General features: G+C 48.9%; 1 protein-coding gene across 1 annotated transcript; it reads left to right on the forward strand.

The window, feature by feature from the left end:
* Positions 1–11,618: 11,618 nt before the first annotated feature.
* Positions 11,619–16,336, forward strand: DPRX (divergent-paired related homeobox). The gene is made up of 3 exons (XM_050771950.1): positions 11,619–11,925; positions 14,428–14,582; positions 15,929–16,336. Exons 1-3 carry the CDS (start codon positions 11,898–11,900, stop codon positions 16,322–16,324), a joined length of 579 nt encoding a protein of 192 aa, XP_050627907.1. The 5' UTR covers positions 11,619–11,897; the 3' UTR covers positions 16,325–16,336.
* The last annotated feature ends 5,516 nt before the right edge of the window (positions 16,337–21,852 follow it).

The raw sequence follows: 21,852 nt of genomic DNA on the forward strand, positions 1-21,852 counted from the left end.
GGGGTTTCACCATGTTGGTCAGGCTGGTCTCGGACTCCTGGCCTCAAGTGATCTGTCTGCCTTGGCCTCCCAAAGTGCTGAGATTACAAGTGTGAGCCACCCCACCCGGCCAAAGCTATTTTCCATTTTTAATTTTTTGTTATGGTTGTTGTGAGACCAAGTCTCACTCTGTTGTCCAGGCTGGAGTGCAGTGGCACGATCTCTAAATTTTGTGTTTTTCATAGAGATGGAGTTTCACCTTGTTGCCCAGGCTGGTCTCGAACTCCTGACCTCAGGTGATCCACTCAACTCAGCCACCCAAAGCGCTCGGATTACAGGCGTGGGCCACCATGCCCGGCCTGCCAAAGCTATTTTCTATGGGATAAATGACATCAGAAAGGACCCCAGAGCAGAATACTAAAAGATGTATGGCACGTGTGTGAGGTGAGAGTATGGTAGAATCAAGTGAGTCTGCTTTCATGAGACTGAACAGCGAGGCTCAGGTTAAAATTAGAGGTGTACAAGAGAGTATAATATGGACATCTGCTACTGCGCAATCCTTGTGCTTCTTGAAAATGCTCATTTCCCTATTTTTTTAATTTTTCATTTATTTTCAGATACAAAGTCTCACTGTGTCACCTAGGCTGGAGTGCAGGGGCACAATCAAGGTTCACTAAAGTCTCAACCCCCTAGGTTCAAGCAATCCTCCTGCCTCAGCCTCTGGAGTAGCTGGGACTACAGTTGCGTGCCACAGTACCCCGCTAATTTTTTTATTTTTTGTAGAGGCAAGGGCTTGCTATGTTGCTCAGATTGGTCTTGAACTCCTGGCCTCAAATAATCCTCCCACCTGTGCCTCCCAAAGTGCTGGGATTACAGGCATGAGCCACTGCACCCAGCCCCATTTCTATATGTAAGTTCATTTAGCCATTAAGCCTTTAAGGAAAGATTCAGCCATGATCTATATAAAATTTTCAATACAGGCCAGGCACGGTGGCTCACGTCTATAATCCCAGCACTTTTGGGAGGCCGAGGCGGGCTGATCACTTGAGGTCAGAAGTTCCAGACCAGCCTGGCCAACATGGTGAAACGCTGTCTAATAAAATAATTAGCTGGGCATGGTCAGCACCTGTAATCCCAGCTGCTGGGAGGGGTTGAGGCAGGAGAATCGGTTGAACCTGGAGGTAGAGGTTGCAGTGAGCCAAGATCACGCCACTGCACTCCACCCTGGGAAACAGAGCGAGACTCTGTTCCAAAAAACATATAAAAGGCAGTCTTTCCTCGAAAAAAATTATTTTCTGAACATTCTTGGGCATGCATTTGTATGCTGCTATAGCTATTTAAAATTTTCAATACAATATGTTTACCAGAGCAAACTACAATCCTCATTGTTATGTGGCCCCCAAACCATTACTGATACTCATCTGTTTCCCACACGTCTTCTACATTTCCTCATGTTGGGCCAGTACTTCATTTTTTGTAACTCATTTGTCTGCTGGGGTGACGCAGGCCTTTGTTTCTGAAAAATCTGAGTCCCGGGTTGCTAGGAAGGAAAAGGTTAACTAGTCTATAATCCATTCTTTCTCCCAACCTGGTGATGTCTGAGGAGACATCCCTTGGTCAAACTTCTTTGTAAACATGCTAATCAGATCTCATGGCATTTATTAGAGGAAAGCAACCAGAGATTCTTATCCGTGAGATGCTTTCAGCAGGATACACTTGTTCTTTCTTGATGTCTTGCAGTAAACAAGGAGTTTAGGGGTTTATGAGCATGAGCTGCTGGAAAATGTCAGTGTCACATACTTAGTTATCAGAGAGAGAGAGAGAGAGAGGGCTGGGCATGGTGGCTCATGCCTATAATCCCAGCATTTTGGGAGGTTGGGGCAGGAAGATCACCTGAGCCTAGAAGTGTAAGATCAGCCTAGGTAACATAGTGAGACTTCGTCTTATTAAGAGTCTTATTCCACCATCCCTTGGTTTTATCTCAGTTACTGTACTGTTCCTGGGCTGTGGTTGTGCAATTTCCTGTTGGTCATAGGGAATTCTCTGAGTTCCAGACAAGAACCTTCCTGCCCCAATATGCAGCAGCAACCCAGGCTCTTCATAATGCTCGTGGTTCATTCTCCATGCCAGCCAGCTACCTCGTTTCTCTGCCCAGTGCTTAATCAGCCTGTACAGCCCAAAGTCACCAGGCAGAAAATCTTACCATGTTTCTCGGTGGAAGTGTTCCCCCTTCCAAAATGAAGACATCGTGCCAGATAAGGTTTGAGGACAAGAAGCACAATTTCTTCAAGTGGGTCCCTAGACAGGGTATTGCTAAATGCCCATTCTATTTCACTCCCTGGGAGCTACACCTGTGTATTCTAACTACTAGGGTCACAGCCCCTTATACTGACTGTTGGTCATAAGCAGATACAGCATCTTAGAGGACAGCACCCCAACCCCATGGGACGTTATACCTGAGATGACACTTCAGTTGAGTCTTTAAAAAAGCCATTCCTGGGCCAGGCGTGCTGGCTCACGCCTGTAATCCCAGCACTTTGGGAGGCCGAGGTGGGCAGATCATGAGGTCAGGAGATTGAGACCATCCTGGCTAACATGGTGAAACCCTGTCTCTACTAAAAATACAAAAAATTAGCTGGGTGTGGTGGCGGGCGCCTGTAGTCCCAGTTACTCAGGAAGCTGAGGCAGGAGAATGGCATGAACCCGGGAGGCAGAGATTGCAATGAGTCAAGATCACACCACTGCACTCCAGCCTGGGCAACAGAGCGAGACTCGGTCTCAAAAATAAATAAATAAATAAATAAATAAATAAATAAATAAATAGAAAGCCATTCCTGGCTGGGCGAAGTGGCTCACGCTTGTAATCCCAACACATTGGGATTACACTTGCCAAGTTAAGTGAATTACCTGAGGTCAGGAGTTTGAGACCAGCCTGGCCAACATGGTGAAACCCTATCTCTACTAAAAATACAAAATTAGCTGGGTGTGATGGCAGGCACCTGTAATCCCAGCTACAGGAGGCCGAGGAGGGCGGGTGATCACCTGAGTTTGGGAGTTCAAGACCAGCCTGACCAACATGGAGAAACCCCATTTCTACTAAAAATACAAAATTATCCTGGCGTGGTGGCACATGCCTGTAATCCCAGCTACTTGGGAAGCTGAGGCAGGAGAATCGCTTGAATCTGGGAAGCAGAGGTTGCAGTGAGCAGGGACCGCACCATTGCACTCCAGCCTGGGCAACAAGAGTGAAACACCATCTCAAAAAAAAAAAAAAAAAAAAAAAAAAGCCATTCTTGACCCGGCACAGTGGTTCACACCTGTAATCCCAACTCTTTGGGATTACACTTGTCAAGGTAAGTGAATTACCTGAGGTCAGGAGTTTGAGACCAGCCTGGCCAACATGGTGAAACCCCGTCTCTACTGAAAATACAAAATTAGCTGGGTGTGATGGCAGGCACCTGTAATCCCAGCTACCCAGGAGGCTGAGGAAGGAGAATCTCTTGAACCCAGGAGGTGGAGGTTGCTGTGAGCCAAGATTGCGCCATTGCACTCCAGCCTGTGTGACAAGAGTGAAACTCCATCTCAAAAAATAAATAAATACATAAAAATAAAAACCATTATGTTATCCCATGATGGCAGCTATTTCTGTGTAAGATAATAAATATGTGATGTAAAGAGTGTATTTCATACTAATGCACTGATTGTTGTACTTTTTTTTTTTGAGACAGAGTCTTCCTCTGTCGCCCAGGCTGGAGTGCAGTGGCGCAATCTCGACTCACTGCAACCTCTGCCTCCCGGGTTCAAGCGATTCTTCTGCGTCAGCCTCCTGAGTAGCTGGGACCACAGGCGCCCACCACCATGCCCAGCTAATTTTTGGTACTTTTTCAGTAGAGATGGGGTTTTGCCATGTTGCCCAGGCTGGTCGCGAACTCCTGGCCTCAGGTGATCCGCCCTCCTTGGCCTCCCAAAGGGCTGGGATTACAGGCACAGGGAGCCACCATGCCCAGCTGTATTTTTGTTTTGTTTTTGTTTTTTTGAGACAGAGTCTCACCCTGTTGCCCAGGCTAGAGTGCAGTGGCTTGATCTTGGCTCACTGCAACCTCGGTTCACTGAAGCCTCCCAGTTTCAAGCCATTCTTTTACCTTAGCCTTCCGAGTAGCTGGGATTACAGGCGTGAGCCACCGCGCCTGGCTTTTGTTTTGTATTTTTAGTAGAGACAGAGTTTCACCATGTTGGCCAGGTTGGTCTTGAACTCCTGGCCACAAGTGATCCGCCTGCCTTGGCCTCCCAAAGTGCTGGGATTACAAGGATGTTAGAAAATGTCTGGGCCTGGTGGCTTACACCTACTCAGTAGGCTGAGGCAGGAGAATCGCTTGAACCCGGGAGGGCGACATTGCAGTGAGCTGAGATCAGGCCATTGCTCTCCAGCCTGGGCGACAGTCACAAAAAAAAAAAAAAAGAGAGAGAAAGAAAACACATCAATTCCAGGAAGTACAAATCAGATGAGATTGGGCGTGTTCCCCGTGGCATGGCCACAGAAACAGGAAGCACAAATCAATCACCTCCACCACTGCCCTTTCCAGGGAAAAGGATCGAACGTAATCAACTTACCACTAACTAGTCAGTCATTCCTCTCAAAGGGCAATAGCATATCAAGGTCTCATCATGGACCTTTTTTTTTTTTTTTTTTTTTTTTTTGAGACGGAGTCTCGCTGTGTCTCCCAGGCTGGAGTGCAGTGGTGTGATCTCGGCTCACTGCAAGCTCCGCCTCCCGGGTTCACGCCATTCTCCCGCCTCAGCCTCCCAAGTAGCTGAGACTACAGGCGCCCGCCACCTTGCCCGGCTAGTTTTTTGTATTTTTAGTAGAGATGGGGTTTCACCATGTTAGCCAGGATAGTCTCGATCTCCTGACCTCGTGATCCACCCGCCTCGGCCTCCCAAAGTGCTGGGATTACAGGCTTGAGCCACCGTGCCCGGCCCTTTTTTTTTTTTTTTGAGACAGGGTCTTGCTCTGTCACCCAACCTAGAGTGCAGTGGCACCACCATAGCTCAACCTTCTGGGCTCAAGCGATCCTCCTGCCTCAGACTCCCAAGCAGCTGGGGCTACAAGTGCGTGCCACCACGCCCGGCTAATTTTTGTATTTTTAGTAGAGATGGGGTTTCACCATGTTGGCCAGGCTGGTCTGGAACTCCTGACCTCAGGTGATCCGCCCGCCTCAGCCTCCTGTAGTGCTGGGATTACAGCGTGAGCCACTGCACCCCATCCAAAAAAAACTTTTTAATTAGCTGTGCATGGTGGCAGGCACCCTAGTCCCAGCTACCTACTTAGGAGGCTGATCACTTGCGCCCAGGAGGTCAAGGCTGCAGTGAGCTGAGATCACGCCACTGCACTTCAGCCTGGGAGACAGAGGGAGACCCTATCTCCAAAAAGAAAAAAGGATTAGAGGTTGTGCCCCAGGCACAGATCATATTAATCCCAGTGATGTTTTGGGCGTGGTGGCCAGGCTTCTTCCCAGAACTGGTCTTCCGGTTTGGCAGTGAGTCTTAGTCAAGGCATGAGGCTCTCATGGGCTGTCTCAAGCACTCTGTTTGACATCTTTTTACCCAGTCTCCCATGCTGGGGTGCAGGGACACCCCATCTTGGCTTACTGCAGCCTCTACCTCCAGGGCTCAAGCAATTCTGGTGCCTCAGCCTCCCGAGTAGCTGGGATTATAGGCGCCTGCCACCATGCCCGGCTAATTTTTTTTGTATTTCTAGTAGAGTCAGGGTTTCACTATGTTGCCCAGGCTGGTCTTGAACTCCCGACCTCAGGTGATCTGCCTGCCTCGACCTCCCAGAGTGTTGGGGTTGACTGCTCCTGGCCCCACTGTTGCACATCTTGACTTCTCAGCCTCCAAGGTGACTCCTTAGGACACCAATTTAATCCCTCTAAACATGGCAACAGAGCCAGCGGCTTCCAGCCCTATTTGCGCAGTAGAAGGATTATTTACAAATCCTCATACTTAGACTCCACCCGCAGAGATTCAAGTGGACTCAGCCTGGAGTGAAGCCGCGGGCATTTTCTTATAATCCTGAGAATGATAATATACAGCTGTGATTGAAAACCACCACTAAGATTTGTAAATTTTGTTCATTCAAGTCTTCTTTTCTCTCCTTAAAAACAGGCTTATTCTTGAGGTGTGCTTTTTCAGACTCCAGTGAGCATGACTGAGAACATTTAATGAATATACTGAGGCCTCTCACAAGAGGAAAGGTGGAAGAACTCCCGGAGAAGGACTTGGAAGGGGGAGATGTTTTTCTTTCTTCTTTTTTTTTTTTGGAGACAGAGTTTGACTCTTATTGCCCAGGCTGGAGTGCAATGGTGTGATCTCAGCTCACTGCAACCTCTGCCTCCTGGGTTCAAGCAATTCTCCTGCCTCAGCCTCACCAGTAGCTGGGATCACAGGTGCCCACCACCACGCCCAGCTAAATTTTGTACTTTTTTTAGTAGAGATGGAGTTTCGCCATGTTGGCCAGGTTGGTCTCAAACTCCTGACTGCAAGGGATCTCCCCGCCTCGGCCTCCCAAAGTGCTGGGAGTACAGATGTGAGCCACTGTGCCCGGCCAAGATGGTTTTTCTTTAACACAAAAAGTTTTTGGCAGTCAGGAGTCTGCAGTCAGGAGTTCAACACCAATCTGGTCAACATGGCAAATACAAAAATTACCTGGGCATGGTGGTGCATGCCTGTAATCCCAGCTATTCAGGAGGCTGAGGCAGGAGAATTGCTTGAATCCGGGAGGCGGAGGTTGCAGTGAGCTGAGATCAAGCCACTGAACTCCAGCCTGGGCAACAGAGTAAGACTCCATCTCAAAAATAAAAAAAAAAGAAAATTTCTAAAGCAAGCACTTGGGCTGTTCTGATGTCAACATACAGTAGCTGGCCCTACCTTTAACCCAGAATAAGGGGTTAAGATACACGTAAGTGAACTTGCTGGGTGCAGTGGCCCACGCCTGTAATCCCAGTGATTTGGGAGGCTGAGGTGGGAGGATTACTTGATCCCAGAGGTTGAGACCAGCCTGGGCAACACAGTGAGACCCTGTCTCTGAAACCTAAAATAAGCTGGGCGCGGTGGCTCAAGCCTGTAATCCCAGCACTTTGGGAGGCTGAGACGGGCGGATCACAAGGTCAGGAGATCGAGACCATCCTGGCTAACACGGTGAAACCCCGTCTCTACTAAAAAATACAAAAAGCTAGCCGGGCGAGGTGGCGGGCGCCTGTAGTCCCAGCTACTCGGGAGGCTGAGGCAGGAGAATGGCGTGAACCCGGGAGGCGGAGCTTGCAGTGAGCTGAGATCCGGCCACTGCACTCCAGCCCGGGTGACAGAGCGAGACTCCGTCTCAAAAAAAAAAAAAAAAAAAGAAACCTAAAATAAAATAAAATGAAATGAAATAAAACGTCACTGTACTCTAGCCTAGGCAACAGAGCAAGACCCTGTCTCAAAAAGAATAAAAATAAAAAAATAAGCAGTCTGTAGGGTTAGCATCTTTGGACTAATGGTACCAGCATGAGGGAAAGCAGGTGTTTGTAGCTCCGATAACTGAACTTTGACGCTTCTTAGTGTTCTTTTTCTAATTGTGGTGACATACGAATAACATATAATTAACCATTTAAAAATAAGCGGTTTGGTGGCATTTAGTAATCACAAGGTTGTGCAACCACCACTTCTAGGTAGTTACAAAACTTTTTTTTTTTTGAGACAGAGTTTCACTCTTGTTGCCCGGGCAGGAGTGCAATGGAACGATCTCCGTTCACCGTCACCTCTGCCTCCTGGGTTCAAGCGATTCTCCTGCCTCAGCTTCCCGAGTAGCTGGGATGACAGGCATGTGCCACCACGCACGGCTCATTTTGTATTTTTAGTAGAGATGAGGTTTCTCCATGTTGGGTCAGGCTGGTCTCAAATTCCTGACCTCAGGTGAGCCACTTGCCTCGGCCTCTCAATGTGCTGGGATTACAGATGTGAGCCACCGTGCCTGGCCCCAAAACATTTTCCTAACTCCAAAATAAAGTCCCATAAGCAGGTATTCCCCGCTCCCTCCTCCTCCCAGCCTGTCCATCCACAAATGAATGGATTAAACAGATTGGTTTATTTATACAATGGAAAATAATTCAGCTGTAAAAAGGGGCCCAGTGCGGTGGCTCAAACCAGTAATCTCAGCACTTTGGGAGGCCCAGGCAGGTAGATCACTTGAGGCCAGGAGTTTGAGACCAGCCTGGCCAACATGGTGAAACCAGGTCTCTACTAAAAATATAAAATTTAGCCAGGTGTGTTAGTGCACGCCTGTAATCTCAGCAACTCAGGAGACTAAGGCATGAGAATCACTTGAATCTGGGAGGCAGAGAGGTTGCAGTGAGTTGAGATCCTGCCACTGCACTCCTGCCTGGGCAACAGAGCAAGACTCTGTCTCAAAAAAAAAAAAAAAAAAAAAAAAGAGGAATGAGATACTGACACATTATTCCATGAGGATGAACCTGGAAAACAACACGCTCAGTAAAAGAAGACAGCACACAAAAGGTCACATATTGTACAATGTCATTTTATTTTAGTTTTTGAAAAGCTGGTCTCCTGGGCTCAAGCCATCCTCCTTTCTTGTCCCCCAAACTGCTGGGATTACAGGTGTGAGCCACTGCGTCCAGCCTATAATTATTTTTTAATGAAATACCTGGAAAAGACAAATCCAGAGAAACAGATGGCAGATTACTGACTCTTTTTAAATTGGTTTCTGACCCTATCACAAGATAAAAATGTGGCTTAAAATTGTTGTTTGGTATGTCTTATTCACCTCTAAAGATATACTGTTTATCAGGCCGGGTGCGGTGGCTCACGCCTATAATCCCAGCACTTCAGGAGGCTGAGGCTGGTAGATCACGTGAGGTCAGGATTTCGAGACCAGCCTGGCCAACATGGTGAAACCCCATCTCTTTTAAAAATACAAAAATTAGCAGAGTGTGGTGGCAGGTGCCTGTTATCCCAGCTACTCGGGAGGCTGAGGCAGGAGAACGGCTTGAACCCGGGAGGCAGAGGTTGCAGTGAGCTGAGATTATGCCATCGCACTCCAGCCTGAGGGACAAGAGTGAGACTTCGTCTAAAAAAAAAGATGTACTGTTCATTATTGGCAGACATCTTATTTTTTGTGCAGATTAATGGTGTACCCAAGGAGAATGGCGTTTTGTGGCGTGATGATGATGATGATGATTTTAGGCTAGTCAAGCAAAGCGGTGGAGTGGGGAAGGAATGCTGAAATTTGTAAGTGGTTGTGATCAATTATTTGTAAACACCACTGCACTTGGACCAGCCATTATTATTTGTTTACAGCTGAAACATTAGTTGAAGTGGTAGGATGACTAAACCCAAGATAAAAAGTAGGCAAAAATGTAGGCAGAAGAAGTGAACTTTCTAGAAGTACTATTTCTAAAGTATTTTCACTCTTTTTCCAGCTGGAACCCTGCAGAGCACTGATGAGAAGAAAAAAGGCAAGGAGGGCCATGTCCGGCGACTTGGGAGACTGAGGCGGGAGGATGGCTTGAGCCCAGGAGTTCTAGGCTGTAATGTGCTCTGCCAACTGGGCGTCCACACTAAGTTCGGCATCAACATGGTGACTTCCCATCAGGTTGCCTAAGAAGTGGGGAAGTGGTCTAGGTTGAAAATGGAGCAGGTCAAAACTTCCATGCTGGCTGGGCACAGTGGCTCACGCCTGTAATCCCAGCACTTTGGGGGGCCGAGGCAGGCGGATCACCTGAGGTCAGGAGTTCAAGACCAGTCTTGCCAACATGGTGAAACCCTGTCTCTACTAAAAACGCCCCCCCCCAAAAAAATTAGCTGGGCATGGTGGTGTGCGCCTGTAATCCCAGCTATTCGAGAGGCTGAGGCAGGAGAATTGCTTGAACCCAGGAGGTGGAGATTGCAGTGAGCCGAGATCATGCCGCTGTGCTCCAGCCTGGGCCACAGAGTGAGACTCCATCTCAAAAAAATAAAAACAGTTTTGTGCTGATCAGTAGTGAAATCAGCTTGTGAATAACCACTGCCCTCCAGCCTGAGCAACACAGGAAGTCCTGTCTCTTACTAATCCCAGCACTTTGGGAGGCTGAGATGGGAGGATGGCTTGAGCCTAAGACTTTGAGACTAGCCTAGCCAAAATCCCAACTCTACAAAAATATGAAAATTAGCTGGGTATGGTGGTGTGCACCTGCAGTCCCAGTTACTCAGGAGGCTTAGGTGAGAGGCTCACTTAGGCCCAGGAGGTTAAGGCTGCACTGAGCTATGATTTTGCCACTGCACTCCAGCCTAGGCCTGGGTCTTTGTCGTCACAGCTACTTGGGAGGCTAATGTAGGAGGATCACTTGAGCCCGGGAGGTCGAGGCTGCAGTCAGCTGTGTTTTTTGAGACCTAGCAAGACCCTGTCTCAAAAAGAAAAGAAAAGAAAAAAAATAGCTACAAACTCATTTATGCAAAGGCTAACCACTATCACAAGTAGAGATGTGCAGAACTGAGATTCCAATGGATTGAAATGGCAAGAAAAGCTGCCACTTCTGTGAACCTGAACTCAAACTGCCCTTGTCATCAAGATAAGAGGTATACATGGTATGAGCCTGGGCATCTGAAAGGTGTTGCAGCTTTTTCTTTTTTTATTTTTTTGAGATGGAGTCTCACTCCTGTCGCCCAGGCTGGAGTGCAGTGGTGCGATCTCAGCTCACTGCAACCTCCGCCTCCTGGGTTCAAGCAATTCTCCTGCCTCAGCCTCCCAAGTAGCTGAGATTACAGGCGCTTGCCACCACACCCAACTATTTTTTGTATTTTTAGTAGAGATGGGGTTTCGCCATGTTGGCCAGGCTGGTCTCGAACTCCTGACCTCAGGTGACCTGCCTGCCTTGGCCTCCCAAAGTGCTGGGATTACAGGTGTGAGCCATCTGTAATTGGCTGGGCTTGGTGGTGGGCGCCTGTAATCCCAGCTTCTGGGGAGGCTGAGGCAGGAGAATTGCTTGAACCCGGGAGGCAGAGGTTGCAGTGAGCCAAGATCGTGCCACTGCACTCCAGCCAGGGTGACAGAGTGAGACTCCATCTCAAAATAAATAAGTAAATAAGTTTTAAAAATGAGATGATTTCTGAGTGAATTAACTAAATCAGGATATGCAGGACAATGCCAAGCATATATCAGCCACTAAAGAATATGTAAGTTGCCTGAAAGCCCCTGAAGGGTTTAAACCTGGACTTTATTATTCACAATCACATTCCCGGTCCCCATTACGGAGCCTGGTCACCTGGGCACTTGTTAGGTATGGAAATCATGAGATCCCACCTCAGACTAACCGATCAGAAACGTCGAGGGCAGGAGTTCAAGACCAGCCTGGCCAACATGGCGGAAACCCCATCTCTACTAAAAATACAAAAGTTAGTCAGGCATGGTGGCACAGGCCTGTGATCCCAGCTATTCGGGAGGCTGAGACATGAGAATCCTTTGAACGCGGGAGGCAGAGGCTACAGTGAGCCAAGATGGTGCCATTGCACTCTAGCCTGGGTGACAGAGCAGGACTTTGTCTCAAAAAAAAAAAAAAAGAAAAGAAAAGAAAAAATTGCAGCCTCTGCTCAGGAGGTCTGGAGTGGGCCAAGAGTCTGCATTTTAACAACTCCCAGGAGTGTTAGTGGGGCTTGTTTGTGGACTTGCCTTTGAGTCGCTCAATCAATATTAGATAAATGACGGTATTGGGAGAACTCCAGGGGGCTCTGGAGGACCGAGGGATCATATTGGAGGCAGACAGGGCAGAGAGGTGGAGGAGGTGGGAGTCGGGTGTGGCTGTTGGAGGAAGCTATTTAAGTCCGGATTTGATCTTTGCTGGTTCTTATCCCTGGACCTGAACCCAGGCGCACATCTGGATCGAAACATGCCAGGCTCAGAAGATCTTCGTAAAGGTAAGAGAACCGAAGCCAAGACACGTGAAGAAGTGGAAAGCAGCTGGTGGCGGGAAAAGGCAGAGGGACCAGGTGGCTGAAGCCAGTGCTTCGTCCACGTGGGTGGCGGGGACTTCCCACAGAGGCTGTCATCGTTTTTCTTGTTTTTTTTTTTTTTTTGAGATGGACTGTCACTCAGGCTGGAGTGCAGTGGCGTGATCTTGGCTCACTGCAACCTCCACCTCCCAGGTTCAAGCAATTCTCCTGCCCCAACCTCCCGGGTAGCCGGGATTACAGGCACGCACCACCACACCTGGCTAATTTTTTTTGGTACTTTTAGTAGAGACGGGGTTTCTTTCTTTTTTTTTTTTTTTTTTTTTTTGAGACGGAGTCTCGCTCTGTCGCCCAGGCTGGAGTGCAGTGGCCGTATCTCAGCTCACTACAAGCTCCGCCTCCCGGGTTTACGCCATTCTCCTCCCTCAGCCTCCCGAGTAGCTGGGACTACAGGCGCCCGCCACCTCGCCCGGCTAGTTTTTTGTATTTTTTAGTAGAGACGGGGTTTCACCGGGTTAGCCAGGATGGTCTCGATCTCCTGACCTCGTGATCCGCCCGTCTCGGCCTCCCAAAGTGCTGGGATTACAGGCTTGAGCCACCGCGCCCGGCCAAGAGACGGGGTTTCACCATATTGACCAGGCTGGTCTCAAACTCCTGACCTTCTGATCCGCCTGCCTCAGCCTCCCAAAGTGCTGGGATGACAAGCGTGAGCCACTGTGCCTGGCCCAATTTTTGCATCTTTAAACAGAGGGGGTTTCACCACGTTGGCCAGGCTGGTCTCAAACCCCTGACCTCATGTGATCCGCCTGCCTCGGCCTCCCAAAGTGGTGGGATGACCGGCATGAGCCACAGTGCCTGGCCGCGGCTGTCATCCGACAGCACAGGCAAACGCAGGGAAGCCCGTTTCTGCCTTCGAATCCCAAACATTCTCCCTTGTTGTTGTGTCTTAATTCCTCCCACCCCGATGCTTGTTCTTGAGCTCAGGGAAATCTGATTCCTATGAGGCTGATTAGGTCCTAAATAGAATACAGGCTCAGCCAAGCTGGAAATCTCATGTTCGTGGGCACTTACTAGATTCTGGGGTTGCTGCCAAACCATTTTCAGGCATGATCTGATTCAGATCTTTTAGAGTCAGGCATGCGGTGGCTCGTGCCTGTAATCCCAGCACTTTGGGAGGCCAAGGCGGGCAGATCGCTTGAGCCCAGGAGTTCAAGACCAGCCTGGGCAACAAAACAAGACATCGTCTCTACAAAAAATACAAAAGCCAGGCATGGCAGTGTCCTGTAGTTCCAGCTACTCGGGAGGCTGAGGTGAGAAGATCGCTTGAGCCTGGGGAGGTTGAGGCCGAAGTGAGCCGTGATCATGCCACTGGGCAACACAGCAGTACGCTGTCTCCAGAAAAAGAAAGTAAAAGGTGACATCCATTTTAAAAGAGAAAAGTGATGTTATTTTTCTGCTGATTTCCTTGCTCTATTCCTAAGAGAATCTACTTAATAAACATTGAATAAATGATAAGGATAAAACCATGTCCATCCATTTCACCTTGGATTGAGTTGCCTATTTCTACACAAAGAAAATAGAACCCAAGAGGTAAGGCACAAGCGATCCCTGATTTATTTATTTATTTATTATTATTTTTTTGAGACAGTGTCTCCCTCTGTCCCAGGCTGGAGTGCAGTGGCGTAATCTCGGCTCACCGCAGTCTCTGCCACCAGGGTTCAGGTGACTCTTCTTCCTCAGCCTCCTGAGTAGCTGGGATTGCAGGCATGCGCCACCGCGCCCGGCTAATTTTTGTATTTTTAATAGATATGGGGTTTCACCATGCTAGCCAGGCTGGTCTGGAACTCATGACCTGATGTGATCAGCCCGACCTGGCCTCCCAAAGTGCTGGGATTACAGGCGTGAGCCACCGCACCTGGCAAGGGATCCCATATTTAAATGATAACAGAAAAAAAGGATGGAGGAACCGAGGGGGAAAGGAACAACCCTTTCCTATGAAAATGACAAACGAGGCTTGGAAAAACAAGGACAAAAGACAGATCCTACTGATTCAGCCTCCCACAGTACTGGGACTGCAGCCTGAGGCACCCCCCAGGCCGGCGGTGTCTCAATATCTAAGAACCTCAGTCATGGCCGGGCACGGTGGCTCACCTGAAGTCAGGAGTTCAAGACCAGCCTGACCAACATGGTGAAACCCTGTCTCTACTAAAAATACAAAAATTATCCGGGTGTGGTGGTAGGTGCCTGTAGTCCCAGCTACTCGGGAGGCTGAGGCAGGAGAATCGCTTGAACTCAGGAGGTGGAGGTTGCAGTGAGCTGAGACTGTGCCCCTGCACTCCAGCCTGGGCGACAGAGCCTCAGTCACTTGATCCTCACGGTGTACCTCAGTGGAAAGGAAAGGAAAGTTCAGGCTTTTGAGAATGGAGTTGTTAGCAGTTCCCATTTGTGTCTCTTTCCCTTTCTTTCAAGGCAAGGACCAGACGCGTTCACACAGGAAACGAACCATGTTCACTAAGAAGCAACTGGAAGATCTGAACACCTTGTTCAATGAGAACCCATACCCAAACCCCAGCCTTCAGAAAGAAATGGCCTTGAAAATAGACATACATCCAACAGTACTGCAGGTTGGAAAATGATCCCTCTTCTCACTAAACTGCCTTCCTGATCTAATCTAAATTCAAAGTCCCTCTAGGATAATTCCTGAGGTCTCATTCCAATCGCCAATATTTCTCAAACCCACACTCTCCTACCCGCATCCCCGTAAACCTTTCTTCAAACCCCTAGAGCAGGAATGGGAAAATTTTTCCAGTAAAGGACCGGTAGTAAATAATTGAGGCTTTGTGGGCCGTACTGCCTCTCTAGCAACTATTTTAACTATGCCACCACAGCGCAAAGGCAGCCACAGACAACGTAAACAAGAGGCCCATCTGTGTTCCCAGAAGCTCTTTTGCTCAGGTTGGAGCGCGGTGGTGCAATCACAGCTTATTGCAGTCTCGACCTCCTGGGCTCAAGCAATCCTTCCACCTCAGCCTCCCAGAGCCCTGGGATTATAGGCATGAGCCACTGTGCCTGGCCAGTAGTAGTCTTTTATTTTCTCTCTTTTTTCTTTCAGTCCCAACACACCTACAACACAAAACAGTATTCTTATTGTGTTTGTTTTTTCTCAACCATTTTAAAATGTGAAGCCTATTCTTAGCACATGGGTGATACCAAGGCAGGGGGTGGTCAGATTTGACCACGAGCCTCAGCTGGCTGGCCTGAGCCCCAGAGCAGCCCCTGCAACTCATCCCCTTGCTCTCCTATCCCCTGCTCTGGGTTTTCTGATCTCTGTCCCATTTCTGTCCCCAGAATCTCTCATTTCTGCTCCTTCCTGGGAGCAGATTGAGAAGGGTTCCACAAAGAGGATATAAGTGGCCAAGCTGTGGCACTAGCTGTTCTCAGCCAGAAGTACTCATATTCTCCACTAAAATGGTGGCTGGGTATGGTGGCTCACGCCTGTAATCCCAGCACTTTGGGAGGCCGAGGCGGGTGGATCATGAGGTCAGGAGTTCGAGACCAGCCCATATGGTGAAACCGTGTCTCTACTACAAATACAAAATTTAGCCAGGCGTAGTGGTGTGAACCTGTAATCCCTGCTACTCAGGAGGCTGAGGCAGAAGAATCACTTGAATCCGAGAGGCGGAGGTTCCAGTGAGCCAAGACCATGCCACTGAACTCCAGCCTAGGCAACAAAGTGAGACTCCATCTAAAAAAATAACAATAATAAATAAATAAATATTTGGATAGGACAGTTTAAGGGCCAAAAAAAAAGAAAAGTTAAAAACTTAAAGGTTAAAAAGAGAATATAAATAAACAAAATATGTTTAACAAAATAAAAATTAAAAAGTAAAACTTTTTAAAAAATAGAATGACAAGTCTTCTGAATTCCACCCCATTCTCAACCCCTGGCTCTTCTCTCTCTTCCCTTCAGGTCTGGTTCAAGAATCACAGAGCAAAACTCAAGAAAGCCAAAAGCAAGCATATCCATCAAAAACAAGAAACTCCACAACCGCCACTACCAGAGGGCGGTGAGGTTACCACCAGAGTCAGCCTGAGACACGCAGACACACTACCCAGATTGCCCAGTGCTGCTCACCCGATCGGCCTGGTGTACACGGGTCAACGAGTCCCCTCATTCCAGCTCATCCTGTACCCCAGCCTCAAGGTCCCTGCCGATGACTTCGTTGGTCACAGAATAGTCCATTTTGGCTGCTGCCAAGACCCTAACATATATTGCCTCTACCCCATTGTGGAATCCCAAGTTTGCGCTCCAAACTTCCATGCTGGGCCTTCTGCCTGTTCATCTCTCCAAAGTCGAGAGAGATGATAAATACAAAAAAAAAGAGATGATAATTACAACACGTTGTAATGGTGTGTGTGTGTGATACTGTGACATTTGTAGTTGGTCTTCACGCCTGTTTCCTGGAAAGGAGCTCCAGAATTCCATGGAGGCTCCAAAGTGCCGTCTTTTTGTATTTTGTATGCTAATATTGACCGATAGCTTTAGGATGGGGACCGGTCTCTGGAAAGACCCCAGTAGGATTAGAGGACAAACTTCTGGGAGGGGAAGGAAGCTGAGGATGAGGCTGATCACTACTGGCCAATGGTTTCATCAGTCATGTCTGGGTAAGGAATCATCCATCAAAACCCAGGAGGGCAGGGTTTGAAGAGGTCCCTGACAGCTAAGCATGGGGATGTACCTGGAGGGTGGCATATCTGGGGAGGGCATGAACGCGCTGGGCCCCTCCTCATATGCCTCATCCTGGCAGGCTGCAGTGACTCACACCTCTAATCCCAGCACTTTGGGAGGCCAAGGCAGGTGGATCACCTGAGGTCAGGAGTTTGGGACCAGCCTGGCCAACATGGCGAAGCCCATCTCTACTAAAAGTACTAAAAGTAGCTGGGAGTGGTGGTGGGCGCCTGTAATCCCAGCTACTCGGGAGGCTGAGGCAGGAGGATGGCGTGAACTTGGGAGGCGGAGGTTGCAGTGAGCCGAGGGGATCGTGCCACCGCACTCTAGCCTGGGCGACAGGCAAGAATCTATCTCAAAAAAAAAAAAAAGTTAAAAAAAAAAAAACTAAATAAATAAAAATAGAAAGCACAGAGGACCAGCTGGAATATTTGGAAGACCAGAAAATGTCCTTAAAATTCAAACTGCCTAGGCAGATAGTTCAGGTCCACCTAGCCTTTTGAACCAACACAAACCCTTCTTCCTCAAGTCCTGGAGGTTGGCAACACAAAAACACCCTGTGGAGAACCTGAAGCGTTCCCTCCCTGAGAGTTGAGTCAGTTGGATTCCAACCCCAAGATTCCTAAACATCTCAAGTTCCTAGAAAATTCTCAGAAAAAGCAAGCTGTCCTAAACCTCCCTGGCTGTACTCCCATGCGATTTCACAACCACCAGAGAATCTCCATCCCCTTGAACCTCGGTCCTCTGCCAATGTTCCTCACGCCTGTTGTCCCAGCACTTTGGGAGGCTGAAGCAGGCAGAATGGCTTGAGCCCAGGAGTTTGAGACCAGCCTGGCCAACGTGGTAAAACCTCGTCTCTATCAAACACATAAAAGTTAGCCAGTCTCCTATACCGGTCTCAAAATAAATAAATAGATTGACATTTAAACATAAAATAAACATGAGTGTGTTAGAAAGAACCTACTGGCCGGGCGTGGTGGCTCACGCCTGTAATCCCAACACTTTGGGAGGCAGAGGTGGGCGGATCACCTGAGGTTGGGAGTTCCAGACCAGCCTGACCAACACGGAGAAACCCCATTTCTATTAAAAATACAAAATTAGCCGGGCATGGTGGCACATGCCTGTAATCCCAGCTACTGGGGAGGCTGAGACAGGAGAATCGCTTGAATCTGGGACGGGGAGGTTGTGGTGAGCTGAGATTGTGCCACTGCACTCCAAGCCTGGGCAACAAGAGAGAAACTCCATCTTAAAAAAAAAAAACCTACTGTAGGATTTGGAGTTGAGCAATATCAGGCAGAGTCAAAGGAAGAGAAACTTCTGGATTGGGTGGTGCCAGCGGCAGATTCTATGAATAAGTATCTCAATACATCTTATCTACAGGACGGCTGACTAGAGAGAGGACAAAGCTGCAATAGATAAATGGGTGGCAGCCATTGCTTAGCCAGAGGGGAATATTTGGTGGGTTGGGGCTCAGGAGAAATGTTAAAAACAATCTTAATAACAGCATGCCGGCTCCGCGGCCCACACCTGTAATCCTAGGGGATTCCGGAGGTGGAGGGGGAGGCGGGAGGATTGCTCAGGCCCAGGAGGTGGAGGCCGCAGTGAGCTGTGATTCCAGCCTGGGTGACAGAGCGAGACCCTGTATTAAACATTATTGAGAAAAATTATTAAATGAATAACAAAAACAGGCCGGGCACGGTGGCTCACGCCTGTAATCCAAGCACTTTGGGAGACTGAGGTAGGTTGATCACTTCAGCTCAGGAGTTCAAGACCAGCCTAGGCCACATGGCAAAACCCTGTCCCTACAAAAACACAAAAATTAGTCAGGCGTGGTGGCTCGCGCCTGTAGTCTCAGCTACTTGGAAGGCTGAGGCAGGAGGATCACTTGAGCCTGGGAGGTGGAGGTTGCAGTGAGCAGAGATCACGCCACTGTACTCCAGCCTGGGCAACAATGGGAGACCCTGTCTCAAAAAATAATAACAAAAACAGAATTCCTTGGTATAACCCAGTGGTTCTCAACCAGGGTTGATTTTGGTCAACAGCTGACATTTGGCCATGTGTGGGGAAAACGTTTGGTTATCAGGACTCAAGGGGATGTCTCCGGTATCTAGGAGGTTAAGAGTATGGATAGTATGAAACATCCTTCAACACACAGGCTCTCCCCCGCAACAAAGAATTATCTATCCCAACATGTCAACTGCTCCAGGTGGAGAAAACCTGAAATAGCCTGAAAGATTGAATATATGAAGGCCAGTGGCCAGATCATCTAGGAAAATAGGGCCCTGGCCGAGTGCATTGGCGCATGCCTGTAATCCCAGCACTTTGGGAGGCATAGGCAGGAGGATCGCCTGAACCCAGGAGTTTGAGACCAGCCTGGGCAACATAGTAAGACCCATCTCTACAACTAATTTATTTATTTATTTTTTCTTTTGAGAGGGAGTCTCGCTTTGTCACCCAGGCTGGAGTACAGTGGTGTGATCTCGGCTCGCTGCAACCTCCACCTCCTGGGTTCAAGTGATTTTCCTGCCTCAGCCTCCCAAGTAGCTGGGACTACAGGTACGCACCATCACACCAGGCTAATTTTTGTATTTTTAGTAGAGATGGGGTTTCATCATGTTGGCCAGGCTGGTCTCAAACTCCTGACCTCAGGTGATCCACCTGCTTCAGCCTCCCAAAGTGCTGGGATTACAGGCGTGAGCCACCGAGCCCGGCCTCTATAATTAATTAAAAAAGAACCATGACCCCAAAATTTCTACAACCACCAGTCCAGGAAACCAAGTCACAATTTCTACAGCAATCAGACCCAAATGGCCAGGGCTTGATCCATCACTCATAGCTTCCCTAATTTTTGTGCCCACCCCTCAACCTTGATTTCAATTAGGACCAACCAGAGAAAGCCAATGTTTGCCTAAACAATCCCACAGGATCCTACTTCTGGTTTGCTCCCTGGCAGCCTCCCAGCGCCTTTGATCAGGACATATCTGAAGCCTTGGGTTTTTTCCTGCTATAAAGCTTTCTTCCTTTTCTTTTTTTTTTTTTTTTTTCTGAGGTGGAGTAGAACTCTCTCTCCCAGGCTGGAATGTAGTGGCGTGATCTTGGCTCACTGCAACCTCCACCTTCCGGGTTCAAGCGATTCTCACACCTCAGCCTCCTGAGTAGCTGAGATTACAGGCATGCACCACCACACCTGGCTAATTTTTTGTTTTTGTTTTTGTTTTTTTGTAGAGATGGGGTTTCACCATATTGCTGAGGCTGGTCTCGAACTCCTAACCTCAAATGATCTACCCACCTTGGCCTCCCAAAGTGCTGGGATTACAGGCGTGAGCCACTGCGCCCAGCCATGGAACCTCACTCTTTAATGTGTGCAGGGACCCCAGTCATTCCCCCACTGTGTCGCAGTTCCCATCACAGTGCCTGTCACCAAGTATATTTTTTTTTTTTTTTTTTTTTTTTTTTTTTTTTTTTGAGACGGAGTCTCGCTCTGTCACCCAGGCTGGAGTGCAGTGGCGCGATCTCGGCTCACTGCAAGCTCCGCCTCCCGGGTTCACGCCATTCTCCTGCCTCAGCCTCCCGAGTAGCTGGGACTACAGGCGCCCACAACCGCGCCCGGCTAATTTTTTGTATTTTTAGTAGAGACGGGGTTTCACCGTGGTCTCGATCTCCTGACCTTGTGATCCGCCCGCCTCGGCCTCCCAAAGTGCTGGGATTACAGGCGTGAGCCACCGCGCCCGGCCACCAAGTATATTTTCAAAATACATGTTTGGAAGAGAGAGAGAGAGAAACAGAAGGGAAGGAGGTAGGAAGAGAAGTGGGAGGAGAGGAAAGTGGGAGAGGGAGACAGGCAGGGAGAGGGAAGGGAGACACAGAGATGGAGACAGAGGGAAAGAGACAGAGTCTGGGCGCAGCGGCTCACACCTGTAATCCCAGCACTTTGGGGGGCCGAGGCGGGCGGATCGCCTGAGGTCAGGAGTTCGAGACCAGCCTGGCCAACATGGTGAAACAAATGCCCGTCTCTACTGAAAATACAAAAATTAGCTGGGAGTGATGGTGTGTGCCTGTAATCCCAGCTACTCGGGAGGCTGAGGCAAGAGAATCACTTGAACCTGGGAGGTGGAGGTTGTACTGAGCCGAGACTGCACCATTGCACTCCATCCTGGGCAACAGAATGAGACTCTATCTCGAAAAAAAAAAGAACCACTTCCTAGCATCGTTGGAGAAGGGCCTCACATCAAATCCTGTCTTCCTCCCTCTCATCACCTTCTAGCCCAGTATTTCCCCACTGTAAGAATAACAAGAATCACCTGGGAGCTGTTAAAACCCAAACTCCGAGACCAGACAGGGGCATGGTTCCCAGGTGTGGGCCTGATTTTTCCCTGGGGTTGCATTTAACAAAGTTCAAAACCCAGGAGGTACAATCAAACCCTGAGCCGTCCGGAGACTCAAGACTTCTCAGGGAAGATGAAAAAGAGAGTCCGGCCGGGCGCAGTGGCTCTTGCCCGTAATCCCAGCACTTTGGGAGTCCAAGGCAGGAGGATCTCTTGAGCCCAGGCGTTGGAGACCAGCCTGGCCAACGTGGTAAGACTCTCACCTCTACCAAAAAAAAAAAAAAGAGAGAGAGAGAGAGGAGAAGTTTCCAGAGAAAGTTCCCAGAGGAAACAGGAGGGGAAAGGCTGAGGGCCGTACCCGAGGGCCGCACCCAGCCAGCTAGGGTGTAAGTCTGTGACCCACAGTCTGGGGGGCTGAGTGTGAATCCCCAGTCCAGGGGGTATGAATATGTAGAGACGCCAGCGCTGGCCCTGCACCCAGCCTCCTTCTTGGGCAAACCATTGACTGAAGCCACCCCTTGGGTCCCCACTGTTCCTGGTCCCGACTTCCTCACCTGATGAATGGATCAGGAGGGTAATTCCCCTGCGGTGGGGCTTTTCTCACTCTGTTGTTACGTGTTCTTATAAAATGTGCTCTCCGATGTCATCTGTCATCTGTATCTCCCTAGAAGGAATCATTAGTTTATGTTTTTTTTTGTTTTGGTTTTTGTTTTTGAGACAGGGTTTCACTCTGGTCTCCCAGGCTGGAGTGCAGTGGTGCGATCTCGGCTCACTGTAACCTCTACCACTTGGGTTCAAGCGATTCTCCCACCTCAGTCTCCCAAGGCCGGGCGCGGTGGC

The sequence above is a fragment of the Macaca thibetana genome, chromosome 19, assembly GCF_024542745.1.
Source record: "Macaca thibetana thibetana isolate TM-01 chromosome 19, ASM2454274v1, whole genome shotgun sequence".
Taxonomy (NCBI): domain Eukaryota; kingdom Metazoa; phylum Chordata; class Mammalia; order Primates; family Cercopithecidae; genus Macaca; species Macaca thibetana.